The sequence below is a fragment of the Haemorhous mexicanus genome, chromosome 9 (assembly GCF_027477595.1).
Source record: "Haemorhous mexicanus isolate bHaeMex1 chromosome 9, bHaeMex1.pri, whole genome shotgun sequence".
In the NCBI taxonomy this organism is placed as follows: Eukaryota; Metazoa; Chordata; class Aves; order Passeriformes; family Fringillidae; genus Haemorhous; species Haemorhous mexicanus.
Genome location: NC_082349.1, coordinates 5,292,583 through 5,307,502, shown reverse-complemented (window position 1 = coordinate 5,307,502; position 14,920 = coordinate 5,292,583). Strand labels below are relative to the sequence as shown.

Below are 14,920 nucleotides of genomic sequence, written 5' to 3'. Positions count from 1 at the left end.
CAGCTGTTTATTTGTAAAGAGGTTCAATTTAATGAGCCAGGGTTATGATACAACACTTAGGGGACACCAAAGCAAATAACCATCCTCCCTGACAGACAGCAGCCACCACCCAGCCATGCCCTCCCAGATTTAGGACATGCTCTTTGTGTCCCCAGGTAGCATTTCTAGGGCTAAGCACAGGGTAGGTAACACGGCCTGTGCCAGGACAGGAGCTCAGCCTGCCCAGGTTCTCACTAGACAGAATGTATCACTCCATCCTTATGGATACACTTTCCATATATACTTGGAATGGCTGTTTTCAGAGATCAGTGCCACTTTCTCTGCATTAATTTACAATGGGGCAACTGAGGCACAGTGAGATTGAAGGGACTTACGTGACATCAGCCTGCACATAACAGAACCAAAGTGATCTCAACTCTGCTGCCCCTTGATCTGGCAAGGATCCCCGAGGATTATCTCTCTCCTCTGGACACCTAACAGGGCACAACACCACTGCAGAGTAACATAGATTGCAAAGCAAGGAGGACCAATTCTCACATTACAGCAGAGCTGTGTGCATGGATGCTTTCTAGTACCCCCTTAGGAGATCTCTCTCTTAAAATTGCACTTGAAGACTTCCATTAAAATTGCCATGCAGGTCCCTCAGGCATGGGTGGCACACCATGTACCAGCCACTCTGGAATGGCACCTGTTCCTTAAAATACCATGGAGTGAGGATCAACAAATAGTTGTTCCAAGGAGCTCAGTCTTCTGAGCAGGCCCATTTTGTGCAATGTCTGCAAAGAAACAAGGACATCCAAGGCTCAGCCTAAGGTTCCTCAGGTCAGGAACGTACTGCTAAAAGACAAAACAGGAATCTTCTTCAATTCCTGCAGCTTTCAAGTATCTACTCATATCTTCATTGAATGCAGAAGAGCCACAAATTAATACAAATGGCTTTCTTCGACAGGAATTTACTATTGTCTTCATCAAGTCTTCATTGAGACGACCAGTGTATGTGTTTTCCTGGTAGCTCCAAGGAAGTTTTTCCAGCGAAGTTTCCTGGAAAGGTAAAAGGTTTGCTGTGTGTGACACTAAAAAAGACAACATTTCTTAGAGCTGAATCTCTCTCCTCTCCTCAGAGTGGTGCACAGGATGATTTTCACCGTTGTGACACCATGTGGGTGACACTGACCCTTCCTGCAAGCTGCATTCCTCTTCCCAAGCCCAGATGAAATCTTTCCCTGCCACTCACTCAGAGGGGACTGAACAAAACCAGAGTGTAACAATCACAAATAAATGCTGCAGAACTTTTTCCATTGAGAACCATCTCCCAGGGCACCTTTCCTGTTCCCAAATCCCAAGTCTATTCCTCTCCATTGCCTCTCCCATTCCCAAGTCTCTTTCAGTCCCATCTCTCTTGACCAAAACTGAAAGAAGCCAGCTCTGATCCCATGAGAAGCATCAGCTCCTGTGGTGCTGGATCCAGCAGGGATTCCCCTGCTGCAATTAATCAGGAGCAGAAGGTGCTCAGATGTGGTGGTGACAGGCAGCACAATGAAATACAGACAGATACATAATCCCAAGAGGGAGGATGCACCAGCCAGCCTTGACTACCACAAACCTGCTAAGAGAGGAGGAAAAAGGGAGAGAGGAGGGGCAGACAGTGTTGACAGGGGTCAGGTGGGTTTCGTGCCCTTCACTGATTGAATTTCAAGACCTCCTCATGCTCTTGAGACAGCAGTCAAAGAGTTTAAAGACCCTGAAAAGGGTATTTAAGCCATGTCACCAGAGACAATTATGGCAATGCTCCTCCAGAGCAGCTGAGGGGGTGCCCAAGTCACCAGCACTTTCCCTCTACCAGATCTCATCCTGCCGAGGCCACGTGTGGAACAGAATGTATGAGGCAGTTCCACTGTGAGAGATACAAGAAATGATTCATCTGAGGAACTAAAAATGCAATGGGATTCATTCCCTTAGCATAAATAATTCTTTCTATATCCTCCCAGCAATGAATCCTCATTTCTGACAGAAATAATTTTTAACCACCAAATCCATGCAGAACACAGGCAACTTTGGGACCAAATGGAAATGAAAAAGACTGCTCAAAATGTAAGACCATTGAGAGGTATGCCCTCATCCCATGAATGTGGCAGAAAAGTAATTTTACAGAGGGGGAGAAAACTTTTAGAAGTTTAAAAATGGGTCAGCAAGGAAAAATAATTGCTGGGAAGTTGGTGCTAGCACACTAGAGGAGAGCTCTAGCCACGAGCAAAGAATGGAAGATAAGGACAGATTAAGGCACTGGTATTAGGAAGAAAGAAACAGCTTATTTGCTGTTTAGGGGCAACAACAACTGTCTGAAATGGGGGGGAATAACCCAACAGTGACTATGGAACAGCAGGTCCATCCCAACGGAACAGGGGGGCAGAGAGGAGCAGTGATGGTCACTCCCCAAAATTCTCCAGACCAGTAGCAGTGTGAGTACATGCAGCAGATTTAAGAACAGCAGTTACTGGATCACAAATTAGGCTGGATGACTGGGAAAGAATTAAGCTCATGCTTTGCTTATGGAAAAATGGAGGAGGCAGAGGCTCATCCAGCACACAGAACCCTCACACAAACACACTTCACATCCATTTATTTACCTGGCTTAGGACATAAAATATTCTAATATTCCAGTACCGAGCCAAATCCTGCAGAAGAGGTTTTAAATAAATTTTGTCAAAGGTAGGGAAGCAGCCAACAAGAGTTACAAAGGTTTCATCCTCTTCATCATCTGTTATGGACTGGAGGATGGGAATCATTGGTGCAAGGCCAGTGCCAGAGGCCAGCATGAGGAGTTCTCCATGCTAACAACAAAACAGAGAATTTGGAATGAGCTGTGGTGGCTGGAAATGGGTGTGCTCATGGTCAGTTCCTCTTGTTGCCACCCTGGTAAAGGATCTCTTGAGAAACAACATACCAGAAGGTCATGAACTGGTAAATTCAGATGCCAAAAATTCTTTTTCTGCAAAGGATTACAGATCGCTCTTAAAGAGTTTACATATCAATTCTAACAAAAGTGGATTTTACCCAAATATATTAATTTATCCTAACTTTAGCCTTGATTTCAATTATTCATGTTTCAGTTTCAATTCTGCAGTATGCTTTGCTGACCCACTGTGTGTTTTCTTCCACTGGAAATGCTCCCTGGTTTTCTCTTGGTTGCTGCAAAGTAAAATTTTGAATGTCCTCTGAAGGAAACGAGTGTGTCAGGAAGCAGGACACAATTGCTCTGCATAGAACTTGGCCACTCAGATTTTACTTATTTTTGTTAGGGAAAAAAACCCCAAACAAACAAAAACAAATCCACAAAAAACCCAAAAGACTTTGGGATCTTAATGACCAGTGTTTCAAATTTGCTCCTCATTTGAAAGGTCAGAATTAAGTAACTGAATTAGTGTGTGTGAGAAGCCTCCCCCTGAAACCAGATCTGCCTTTCCCTGCAGCCAGCCTGGTACTGGCAGGTGGGATCAGCATTTGGGGAGCGACCTGACACCTCAGCAGCTCAGGGAATACCCGAGAGAAGAGAAGATTAGCACCTCCCCTTCACCCCTACTCACTCACATCACAGAGACGTGGGTCAAATCAGGCAAAAACCCATCCACACTCATTGCTGCTGCAAAGAACGTTCCCTTTGTTAGGCACATCAGGAACTCCTAATGCAAGTGATGAACACAGAGCCTTGCTAATATTTTCCTGTCTCCCATCTACCTCCTCTTCCCTGTTAAATATTCTGCAGTTCAAGAAAGTGCTCCAACTGACTGCTAATGCTGTTGCACTGTACAGTAACCCAGGAAGCCTCTAAAACAATCATGAAAACAGTAATCAAATTGATGTCTTCCCTTCAGAGCATTGAACAAAGCTTGCTGCCACAGGCTGAAGCATCCTTTGGCTCTTAGGAACTAACCTTATTAGGTTGATATGGGAACCCTCCAAACGGCCCACGCCAAAAGACCACATCTCCTCTTTTCCATGTTTTAATGTATTGTGACATTAGCCCAGCTTCATAGCACTAATAAAAAACATTGCACAAAAGAAAAGAATAATTACACTCCATTGGAAAGTTTCCCAGCTTCAAGTCGATTATAAAGTTATCCACATTTAAATGAAAAGGGGACAAAAAACATTTCGTGTATTTAAAAAAGAAAGAATGATCTGTCTGAAAAATAACTCAAAGTTATACCCAAAACAAAGACATTTAAATTAAATCATATTGGAACCACTCCAGCTTGACTATAATGTAAACACAACCCCCCTCTCACGCAGCCTGAATTTCCAAAACTGGAAAAAAGCTTATCAGAGTTCTTGCTTACAAAGCACACAGAGAAGAGTGTCTTGAATGCAAAGCACAGTGCAGGCCTTCAAGTGTTCTCCAAATCTCACGGTTTGGGGGTCTGGAAATGCCCTCTGGGTACTGTTAGTTATATAAACACTGCATAGCTCTTGCTTTGTTTCAGTCTCTCAGATGCTACACTGATACCAAATTAGTGACCCAAAGACAGGCTTCTCATTTGTAAAACTCTTTGTTTTCAGACCAGATCATCTGGATGCTGAGGGATGCCTCCACAGTTCCAAAAGAATATGTTAATATTGGCCCCATGGAAGAAAAACACGAGCAAAAAACCTGCCTCACTTTCCACCAGGCACAAACAACATTATCCAGGCTGCTGCCTGCAGGAATGCTGATCTCACTCATGACTGAGGAGAAGGGCTCAGTGCTGGCTGGAAACTGAGAAAGGACAAGAGGCTGGAAAATGAAGGGCTTGTCCAAGCAGTCATGTTGCCATCCATGCCCTAAATGCGTGACCACTGAATGTTTTAAGAGAGAAATGTGAGCAAAAGAGCAGCCACAGTCTGGGATGTGGCTGGAGAACCAGGACTGGTCCAAGCAGCAAGAGCTGAAAAGCCCAAAGCTGCAGCACACAATGGGTCTCACAAGGATAAGCCTGGGGAAGAGCAACACAACCAGGGGTCAGAAGATGGGATGTGATACAAGCCCACACAAAAGAAGTGTATTTGGGGGTATTTCCTGCACAGGCATTGGAGAGAAGCCCGGCTCCACACCCCAGTGCCTTGGCTGGCCACCAAGCTGCACTGCAGGCAAACAAAATTGGTGAACCACAAAGCAGCTCAGAAAAAGCCAGTGAGGGAGCCCATGCTTGTGCTTGCAAGCAGTGTTATCTAAGAAAGAACACAGATGCTCCTCCCCTCCCAGCCTCTCACTTAAACCTGAAATATTAAGAAGTATTAGCACCAGTTGTTACATTCAAAAGGTAAATCACACACACGTCCAGGCTCTGAGTTATTGTCAGAATTCTTTCATGTTCAGAGGGCTCTGGGCAGGTGCTAAGTCTCGTGCAAAGAGTGTGCACTTGCTTCAGAGAAGCAAATTTTATACCTCCCCTCTTCAAATACAGCCAGAAACCCAAGGCAAGAACAGAAAAGTTCACTTACTGCCTATTCCCAAAGGACAGGGGTAATGGAACCTAAAACAATCCTTCTTTCACCAAAATTATTTCCAAAAAAAATTGAAGTGAAAAGTGATTGAGTGGGTTTAAAATGAGTTTTTCCAAATAAAAAGAAAAAAAAATATATATCTCCTGGGGGAAAACTTCCACACCCCGTTTTACATGGAGAGAAACCCTAACATTATAAAATCACTCAAAAATAGGGTTATGCTCTGTAAATGGCAACCCCCTCACTCTTAACTGTAGTATCACAAATGCAATGCCATAATAACAGGAGACAGAAGGGTTTGAACAGTGCTTGGATTGCATAGTAATAATAATATACTACTTTCCAAAATTGCCTCAATAGTGTGAAATATACCACAAACCTACAGTGTGAGTTATAAAAATGGCTGCTTTACACTGGGTGTTACCAACCTCTTTTGTCACTGCCAAAGAATAACTATAGCTCCTTTTGGGATGAAAGGTTCTATATAAAGGAAAGGTATCATTACAATCATTACTATTATTATTGAAATGCAAAACCTGTGAGTAATGAGCCACTATACATGAAATTTCACAGTCATCCAGTGAATGTATCCTATTAATGCAACTCAAATGCAACGTTTCTCTCCCCTACCACACACCAATTGCCACAAGAATGGGGAAATGACCCTCCCACAGGTGTCCTAGAGAAGCTGTTCACTTTTCTAAAGAGCAGGGTTTGTGTTAGAACATACAATGCATAATAAACCCCAGAAACATGAAATCCTGGAAGACAGGCAGAGAACAAGTGGCCCTTCTCTGCAAGCCACTTGGGATACCCAGCACTCTGAATTTCACACCTGTACTGAAGTCTGTGTCTGCCCTGAGGTGTCCCTAGTGACATACAGTAGATGCAGTATTGGAAAATTGTTCAAGTCAGTACTTGCCCCACAAAGTAATCATTTAAGAGCAACCTGAAGACTTACATGAGACAAATTTCTAGCCAAATTTCCTATAAAATCCTTTTGAACTCAACCAGCATTTTGTGGTTGACTCCATAAAGGTAAAGACATTTGTCCAAAATGGGCTCTGCCATCGTGTCCACCTCAACAGATGCAGCCTGTGCCTATGGGACACCTCTGTCCCCTGTGGGCCACAAAGCCCTCTCAGACTGCAGCTCCAGAGCCCTGTCTGCACACCAGGGGCAGGTGCTCACTGACACCTGAGGAGTGTTCTTCAAGTAAAATACAGAGGGGAAGTTAAGGGCAAACGTTTCCCCAAATCAGTGGTTCAGCTGGGCTGACAAATGGGTGCGATTTCAAAGACAGTCTGAAAAAGCAAAATGAAAAGAGAGAAGTGGAATGGACACATCTTTCTGTCCCAGGGGCTCTCCCAGGTGATCCCAGGGCTTCTGCTGCAAAGCACTTGTTTGTGTGTCAATTCATTCTGCTTTCAGTTTTGAGGGAAAAACTGCAATTTTTATCAGCAAAGCAAAAATGCTTCAAAACAGAGAAACAGTCCATGAGGGATTTGAGAGAGTCTCACTTGAAACACTGACAGCATGCTTGGTTCCTAAAGAAAACACCTTATACTCTCATCCATATTGTCCAGGCTTACTTACTTTAATTAGAACTTCAAAGTAACCTTCTGCATTCCTGGGGCTAATTGGAGTATAGGCTCTCTGGACCTCCAAACCATTCACCACTCCTCTGAGAAGAGAAACAGGAAACCCCTGTGACTTGGGTCATTTGGGGGGCTCCTGCAGCTCTCTGGGAGACAGGTCCTCTGCCCAGTGTCCCAGCCTGTGCACAGATGCAAAACATTTCCCTTCCAGAGGCAGAAATCCAGGGGGAACAGAATGGCTAACAGCACCTTTTGTTTTCCCAGTGGTGGCCTCAGCTGTACCACATCCAGCTCATGGGCACACCCCTGAAAGGGATTTTGTAAGAACATGCATGAGTGGCAAAGGGGAGAGAAAACACTTAAGTTTGCTGTTCCTTTTAGGCTGGGGTCACTTTCTGCATCCAGTCAGCATCTGGTAATCAAATAACAAAAGCCAAGGCACAGCCTTGACCTCAGGCCTTGTCAATACAGACTGTATTTTCCTGTAAGCCATCCCCTTCCATGGAATTATCCACCCTGCTCTTTGCTACTGACCACAGGAGTTGACTGAAGTGACCAAACCTTTTTCTGTGCTGTGTGATGAGCCAGGGCTGGAGGGAGGAGCATGTGCTGTCAGCAGAGCCAGCTGCACACACCAGCCCTGAACGTAGCAGGAATGTCAACAGATGCACATCAATGGCATCCTAACAGGACTTTCCCTATCTGGCAATGATCACCACAGATGGCTGAGAGACAGAAACTTTCCCCAAGTGGCCCCTTTCTGGCAAGCAGCAAACTACTTAGGAGGGTTGTTTTGCTAGAAATCAGTCAGGCAGTGCCTGGGTACTGGGGTGCTCAGTTACCCCAAGATACAGGGCCTGAAATACTCAGCTCTGGGGCAAGTGCAGCTCATTGTCTTCATTCCAACACGCTGGAGTAAATAATCTGTTGTAACATCTATTCTTTTAGATCTTTCTTTCTGCAATTGTATTTTCTTAATCACACCTAGTTCTTTCTGAGCCACCAACGCAGGGATAATGCTGAAGAAAACTACAGCTTTTGCCATAGAATTAGTAGAGCTCACGAGCTCTTTCATCTGTGTCATTGTGGAGGTACAGAAATCATGATTTGCCTGCTATGAAGCCTTTGTCTATTGACAAAACCCTACGTGTTAGGTTACATAATGCAGACTGTTTAACTAGCACAGAGAACAATACCTTAACACGATATGTTGTCCTAAACTCAATCGCAGGCTGCTATTTCCTGGTAATTCAAATTTGTACTGGTAGGTGTCCTCTGTCAGCTGCTCCACCGAGCTCACGCTGAATGCAGTGAATGTATCTGGATTCAGCTCTGAATTATTGCTCTGCAAGAACAACAATAAATAATTACTTGGTTAGATGGTGTCTTTTATTATTTCATTTTTCTCTGGAAGCAAATGTGTGTGCTCATTTAGTGCCAGAGATACTCAGGACGTATATTAAACACTGAGGCCCGGCGCAAATTCCAGCTCTCTGCTGATTCATTATCATGTTCTGCAGCATGCACTTTGGGATCTTGCATCTCTCCCCACCACCACCTTTTTAAATTACTTTTTTTTACACCTTACAGCAAGGTCATCCTATTATGACTCACTGCGATCATTTTCTCGTGTATGGAAACAAACAGAAATAATTCTGGTGAAAGAGCCAAGCGCTGCTTTGGGGGCAACTTTCAACTTGCTGATGGCCACAGTGAACAGAAAATATTGTCAGTTGTTTCAGCTGATCCTTTTTGCTTGACCCAGCATAGTTAATCTAATGTAAAAGGGCACTGACAGGCTTAAAAATTATACTCTGAAGACAACTGCTCCACCACACACAAAGCAGTGTTTTCTCAGCATCAAAACACAAGTGTAAAAATCAGGCAGAGATGAGAAAGGTGAGGAAAACAAAGCTTCTCCGAGGAAACTCGGAGAGGAGAAGCTGCAGAGCCAGAGCTGTAATGCGACACCAGGGAGAACTCTACACTTGGAAAATCACATTACAGCAGGGAGAGAGTGGCCAAGGGGGAGGGTGAAAGCTGAGTTTGGGGAATTGCATTTACAGCCCTCTCTTAAGGCACCACTTGAATTTATCCCCGCATCCCTCACCCATCACCACCACCCCACACTCGAACGAGTGCGATCAAAGCACAGGCTCCAGGATGTGATGGAGAGAAATCGACCTGCTCCTTCTTTCCCATGAGAAGGCTTTTGTCTTGCATTGCTTTGGCTCTCTCCCACTGTGCAAGCTCCTTGTCGTACACATCGTAGATGCAGGGCTTGCAGCCGCTGCCGCAGCACTGGGATGGAGAAGGTTCCTGGGGCCTCAGAGCCAGCCAGTCCTCCTCGCTGGCACTCTCGTTTTCACTCATTGCCTGCAAAACACAAGCCCTGCATCAAACCCAGCACGATGAAAAGCAGTGCGTGCTCATCAGCTGGGTGTTTTCAGAGCACAGAAAATCTCTCTTGAGCATATTGTGTGTGTTAAACTGAAAACCTGGAGCTGATCAGTGTCTGCAACACCCCATTTTTGCTTGAGTGCTCAATGCCTCTGCACAAACACCAGACCTCGCAGCCACCAGCCCAGGGCAGAGCCTCAGCCCAGCCTCGGGCCCTCCTCCCCAGACAGGCTGCCCAGGCAATGCTACACCCTTTCATCCTGCTCGTTCCGCCGTGCTGATTTCCTACAATAGAGCCGCTTGGTCACCCGGAGCACAAACATCTTAAAAATCTGCTGCTCAGTCCAGGAGAAAGGGTGACAAACCCAGCCAGCAGGACAATGGGTAACAAACACAGCCAGCAGATGCGGCCTGAGTTCTGTGCAGCTTAGGAACACCAGGAGAAAGGGTGACAAACCCAACCAGCTGGACAATGGGCAACAAACTCAGCCAGCAGACATGGCCTGAGTTCTGTGCAGCTTTGGAACGGGGAGGGCAGCGAGCTGAAAGCAGCGATCAGAGCCAAGAGAAGACATCTGAGGCAAAGAGAGCAAAGTCTCAGGCAAACAACCACTTTGGTTATGGGCTTTGAATACACGGCTTTAAACGCACGGGTAGGGGAAGCACAGGATTTTATCCTTGCCCCTGGTCTTCCCGATGAGTTGTACGCATTGAACTCTCCTCAGGTCAAAACCACGCTGCAGCCATTGCGGGGCCCTCCACTCTCACACATGGGCTGAGTGAAGGCTCCTCACAACGCACTGGTGTCTGCATCCCTTGGACACAAAGCGGTCCACAGGAAATTATGAAGCCACGGGCGACGAAGCGGAGGAAGAGAACATTTAGCGCTTCCAGCAGTTTCATTGTCAAGGTCAATTAATTAACTAACCTTCACCCCTGTAACAGAAACGCACTCATTTCAAGGAGGGGGGCGGGGAACGGAAGAGAGAACCAAAGGCGACTGGCCCGGCTTCCTACCGCTCTGTCCGGGGACCCGGGGCACTCACGGGCTATGAACGGGGTTGGGGGGGAGGACGGGGGTGAGGCCGAGACGCCCGGGCTCGGGGCTGCGCGGATTTACAGAGTTTCGAGCACTTACTGTGCGCGCCCGGGGGCTCTGACAGGCCGGCCCGGGGCAGAGCGGTCCCAACCCCGGGACACCCGAGCCGGTCCCGCCAGCTCCGGCCCAGGGACAGTCTCTGATGTGCCCCCGCCCCACAGGTAAGGAGGCGCCTCTCCCCGCCCACCACCCCACTCACCAACCCAGCGCCTGCCCTCCCCCGCCAGGCAATTTGCCGACCCTCCCTTACCGCGGGGCGCGCCTGCCCGCCATTGGCCGCCGCCGCCGTCAGTCACCGCGGGTGACGGTGGGGGTGAGGCCCTCCCCAAGATGGCGGCGGGCGGGCGCTGAAGCGGCGGCGGGAGGAGGAGGATGGCGGCGATGGCGGCGGGGCCGAAGGCGCTGAGGCGGGCGGGGGTGGCGGCAGCGGCGATGCGGGGCCTCACCCGCGGCATCGTCACCCGCTCGGGGCGGTCCCGCCACCGCGCGCCGCTTCCGCGCACGCCGTGGACCGTGCGCGGGCCGCCGCCGGAGGTGCTGGCGGAGATGGCGGAGCCGCGGCCGGTGCGGGAGCAGGTGGAGCTGGACACCGTCACGTACGCGGAACGGCTGCACTACGTGCCCGGCCTGGCCCGGCCGCGCTTCCCGCCCTGGGAGCGCGGCTGGCGCGACCCCTGGCACTCGCCGGGGCCGCGTTACGAGGAGATGCCGCTGTACAAGGAGCGCGGGTGCTACATCTGCCATCAGGGTGTCCGCATGCTGGAAGGTACCAGACACCCCGCGCTGTCCCCTGCCCAAGCATCGTCCTGCTCCTCCTGCCAAGGGTTCTCCACGCACAGAGTTTAAAACACGGGCTGTGGGGAGCCCGCCCAGCCCTATGAGCTGCCAGGCAGCCTCGGTCACACAGGGAATGGCTTGGGTTGGAAGGGGGTCTTGAGCATCACCACTGTCACCCGTGATAGATAGATCGCGCTGGGTTGTGTTTCCAGGAGTGCGGCAGGCGCAGTGGCTCACCAAGACGAAGCTCGTGGAAGGTTTGCCCCCAGCCGTGCAGGGCATTATGGATAACCCGGCTCTTGGGCTCCAGGAGCTGGAGGAGAGGGCGAAACACATGGTGTCCCACGCGCGGCTCTGGGACACGGCAGAGGCTGCTCCCAGGAGGGAACGATATTGGTGAGTCCTCAGCTGTAGGGCAGGTTTTAAATGCTACAGAGGCAAATCATACAGAGCTCTTCTGTGGAAAGATGGTCTGCTGTGCAAGACCCTCTTCATCAGATTGTCAAACAAAAAAAGCAACAACCAAAGCAACAAATAAAACCCAATTCTGAATATTGGCAGTTGCACTGACATAAATACTGCACTAGATCAAAGCTTCTTTCTGGCCAATGTCTCTCTGTTTCAACTCAAGATCTACTAGCTGACGCGGAGTATCAGTTTTTAAAATAATTGTAAGCATTACCTCTGCCAACTTGAAACAGGCCTGGTGTGTGATACCAATCTGCAATCTCTGTTAACTGTTTGGGAGTGCTATGCCATTGTATGTTTTACATACAGTAATTTTGCAGCATTTGTGCCCCAGAAGCATCTGCCTCCTATTATGATCTCATTTTTATGTAACTGTTTCTTTTCTTGTTTTACAGCCCAGTGCTGTTTGAAAACCTGATACATATATGCCGGTTAATGTCTGGGAAGTATCCTTCTCTGAGTAAAAGGATGTTGGCTAGAAACTGCAGGGTAGCAGCAACGTGGGAAAGAGGTCAGTTGCTGCTGTGGTGGAAGCATTTAGCTCTGTAAGATAAGAGGGGTAGCAAAGCTCCTGGCTTTAAGGCTGAGGATTTGGAAAAAATGAAACAAATTTCTGGAACCAGGTAATTCTTTCTGGTTTAAATAGGGCTGTTGGCATGGGCAGCCTTGGATGATGGCAGGATGCTGTCCCTGAGGAGATTATTAGGTGTTAATCAATATTGACAAGATGGTAGGAGAAGGGAACCAGTGTCTTAGACCTGATTGTTTGTTTTCTTGTGTCCTAAATCAGTGCTGTTGTTTTTCTAAGGATGTTTAGTTAAGAACTTAGCCCTAGCAATTAACGTTGGCATTTTAGAGGAAGAACCTACAGCTGAGCTACTATTTAAGATGGGTTTGGAGGTGAGGGGGAGAGAGTGAGCCTTGCAGAACAGACTGGCAAAAGGAAATGTGCATTTTTCCCTGATGGTATTTCACCAGTGTTTGACTGTAGCCTGATTTCCCCTCCCCAGAATCCATCCTCCTTCAGGTCCGTGGCCTGAGTGGAATACTCATGAACTCTATGAGCCCAATACCACCAGTAGCCTCCAAGGAGGAGATACTGGCCACCAAAGAGCATGTTCTGGAGACCTTCTACCCCATTGCACCCACAATCGACCTTCAGGAGGTGAATGTGTACAAAGAGCTCAATGATACAGGTCAGTGCTGATGATAATTATCTGTGTTTGGGTTAACCTGGGGCTCCTTGTCCTTCTGGGGGCAGCTGAGAGTAGGGAATGTGTGGGAATGAGGGGACAGAGGAATGGGCACGGGTTTGCAGTGCAAGTGCTCCAGACCTGTGGTGAGTATCTTGTTGCCTAAGCAGGACTGAGGACAAAACTCAAACCCCAGCAAACGACTTGAGCAGTTCCTGAAGATAATGGGAGAAAACCTTGGCTGCGTAGCATCTTCCTGAGCAGTTTCTGACATGAGTATGTGCCCTTTAGGTTTCAGAGATGGTTATCCCTACTCTCATCCTCACACCCTGTTCTTCCTGGAGTCTGCCAACGTTCGCACTGACAGGTTCAGACCAGAACAGCTCCGTGCTAAAATGCTGATGTTTGCTTTTGGCAACGCTCTGGCCAAGGCCAAGGCGCTCCACGGGGTACGTATGGCAGCCTGCTGCTGGGCCTCTCTTCTTCCTCTGCTCTGCAGCCAGTGCAGGGAGGCCTCAAAGCCCCTTACAGTAATTTTCATATCCAAGCTTCCCAGTCCAGGAGTGAAAACCCAACCTTCAGAAATCCAGAAATCCACTGATTAGCAATGAGCTTGTTTGTGATGCAGCGGGGTGGTATGGGCAGGAACCAGGGAATAAGTTCAGCTGTAAAACCCTAACCCATCCCACAGCTCAGTATGTAAATTGACAGTTTGTTGCTGGCTGAAGGAGGAATTTTAATTAAAATACAAAATCTACATTCAAAACTTGTTTGACTAGAGTAATTTTCTGGGCAAGGTAACAATATATTTATTAAAATCTTGGCTTTAAACCAACCCAAAGATGCAGAATCAGCAAGTACTCCTACAATTTCTGTTGTAACTAGCTTTTGAAACATTCTCCCCCACATGCCCCTTCTTTTCCTAGAATGATCCCAAGGTTTTGGAGCAGCCAGTAGTGGTGCAAAGCATTGGCACAGATGGACAGCTCTTCCAGTTCATGGTGTTCCAGTTAAATACAACAGACCTTGTCTCTAATGACGGTGTAAAAAACCTAGTCTGGATTGACTCTGATCAGAACCTGTATGAGAGAGCCCAGTGTGTCCCAGAAGTCAAGAAGGGTGTTGTTACGGTAAGGAAAACTTGGGAAATGGTGGTGGAAATGCTGCCCTTTCACCACAGCTGGAGGTCTGGGAGCTGGCACAGAGCTGCAGCAGGTTTTAAACTAGCTGGAGGGACCCATAGGGGACATTGGCCTCATTTTTACCTAAGCAGGTGTTTCTCAGGAGACCAGTTCCTGAGTATTTGTAGTGCTGATGTGTGACATGCCAAGCTTAACGTGAACTCCTACATACAGATACCCCCAGCTGAAATCCACCAGCTCCTAATGTGCTTGTTCAAAGCCAGCTCTGAGGAAAGGAGCTCTCACAAGCAGCAGTCAGACTCTCTGGGGAGTAAATAGAGCACGGTGCTGCCAGTACTGGTTATACTGGGAGGGCGTCTCACTCTCAGGCAAAGGGGTTCTGCCCTCTGAGATTGACACCAGTGGAAGTACCCCCACCCAAACCCTTCTGGGGAGGGAGAGCACAATTTGGAAGCTGCCATGCCTGAAAGTCTTATTCAAGCATGTTTAAAGCCGTTGTTTGTCTACATTAATCACTTCACTGCAAACTGAGCATCCGTGTCTTTTTCTCTGCAGAAGCCCGCTGGAATTTCTGGCTTTCAGCCAGACACATTCAAGAAGTTTCTGGCACTGTATCTGCATGGAACTGTGTGAAATTCAGCTCAAATGAAAATACTTCACCAACTGTACCTGCTGCTTCTCTTTGCCAGAACCGTCATATAATTAAAGAAAGGTGGATTAATTTACTTGAAAAAATAAATTATATTGTTACTGAAAGTAAAA

General features: G+C 47.6%; 3 protein-coding genes across 10 annotated transcripts in view; 1 reads left to right on the top strand and 2 right to left on the bottom strand.

Moving 5' to 3' along the window:
* The window catches only part of CDCP2 (CUB domain containing protein 2), a 14,818-nt gene extending 14,308 nt beyond the window's left edge, over positions 1 to 510 (bottom strand). The window contains exon 1 of the mRNA XM_059853752.1: positions 375 to 510. The gene's annotated coding sequence lies outside the window, so the exon portion shown is untranslated. The remainder of the gene's footprint in view (positions 1 to 374) is intronic.
* On the bottom strand, positions 7 to 10,968 carry LOC132330915 (NADH-cytochrome b5 reductase-like). 8 transcript variants are annotated; one of them, XM_059853760.1, is made up of 7 exons: positions 10,829 to 10,968; positions 9,264 to 9,455; positions 8,276 to 8,424; positions 7,078 to 7,165; positions 3,932 to 4,036; positions 2,628 to 2,831; positions 7 to 1,041 (listed from the first exon to the last, which is right to left on the bottom strand). In XM_059853760.1, the coding sequence occupies exons 2-7, from the start codon at positions 9,450 to 9,452 to the stop codon at positions 838 to 840; spliced, it is 939 nt and encodes a 312-aa protein (XP_059709743.1). In that variant the 5' UTR covers positions 9,453 to 9,455; positions 10,829 to 10,968; the 3' UTR covers positions 7 to 837. The 8 variants fall into 8 exon arrangements, with proteins under 8 accessions (XP_059709743.1, XP_059709744.1, XP_059709742.1 ...); XM_059853761.1 differs by having other exon boundaries at positions 10,778 to 10,920; XM_059853759.1 differs by lacking the exon at positions 10,829 to 10,968 and adding an exon at positions 10,618 to 10,746.
* On the top strand, positions 10,951 to 14,920 carry MRPL37 (mitochondrial ribosomal protein L37). Its single transcript, XM_059853756.1, has 7 exons — positions 10,951 to 11,344; positions 11,568 to 11,751; positions 12,219 to 12,334; positions 12,834 to 13,019; positions 13,308 to 13,465; positions 13,943 to 14,146; positions 14,714 to 14,920. Exons 1-7 carry the CDS (start codon positions 10,951 to 10,953, stop codon positions 14,789 to 14,791), a joined length of 1,320 nt encoding a protein of 439 aa, XP_059709739.1. The 3' UTR covers positions 14,792 to 14,920.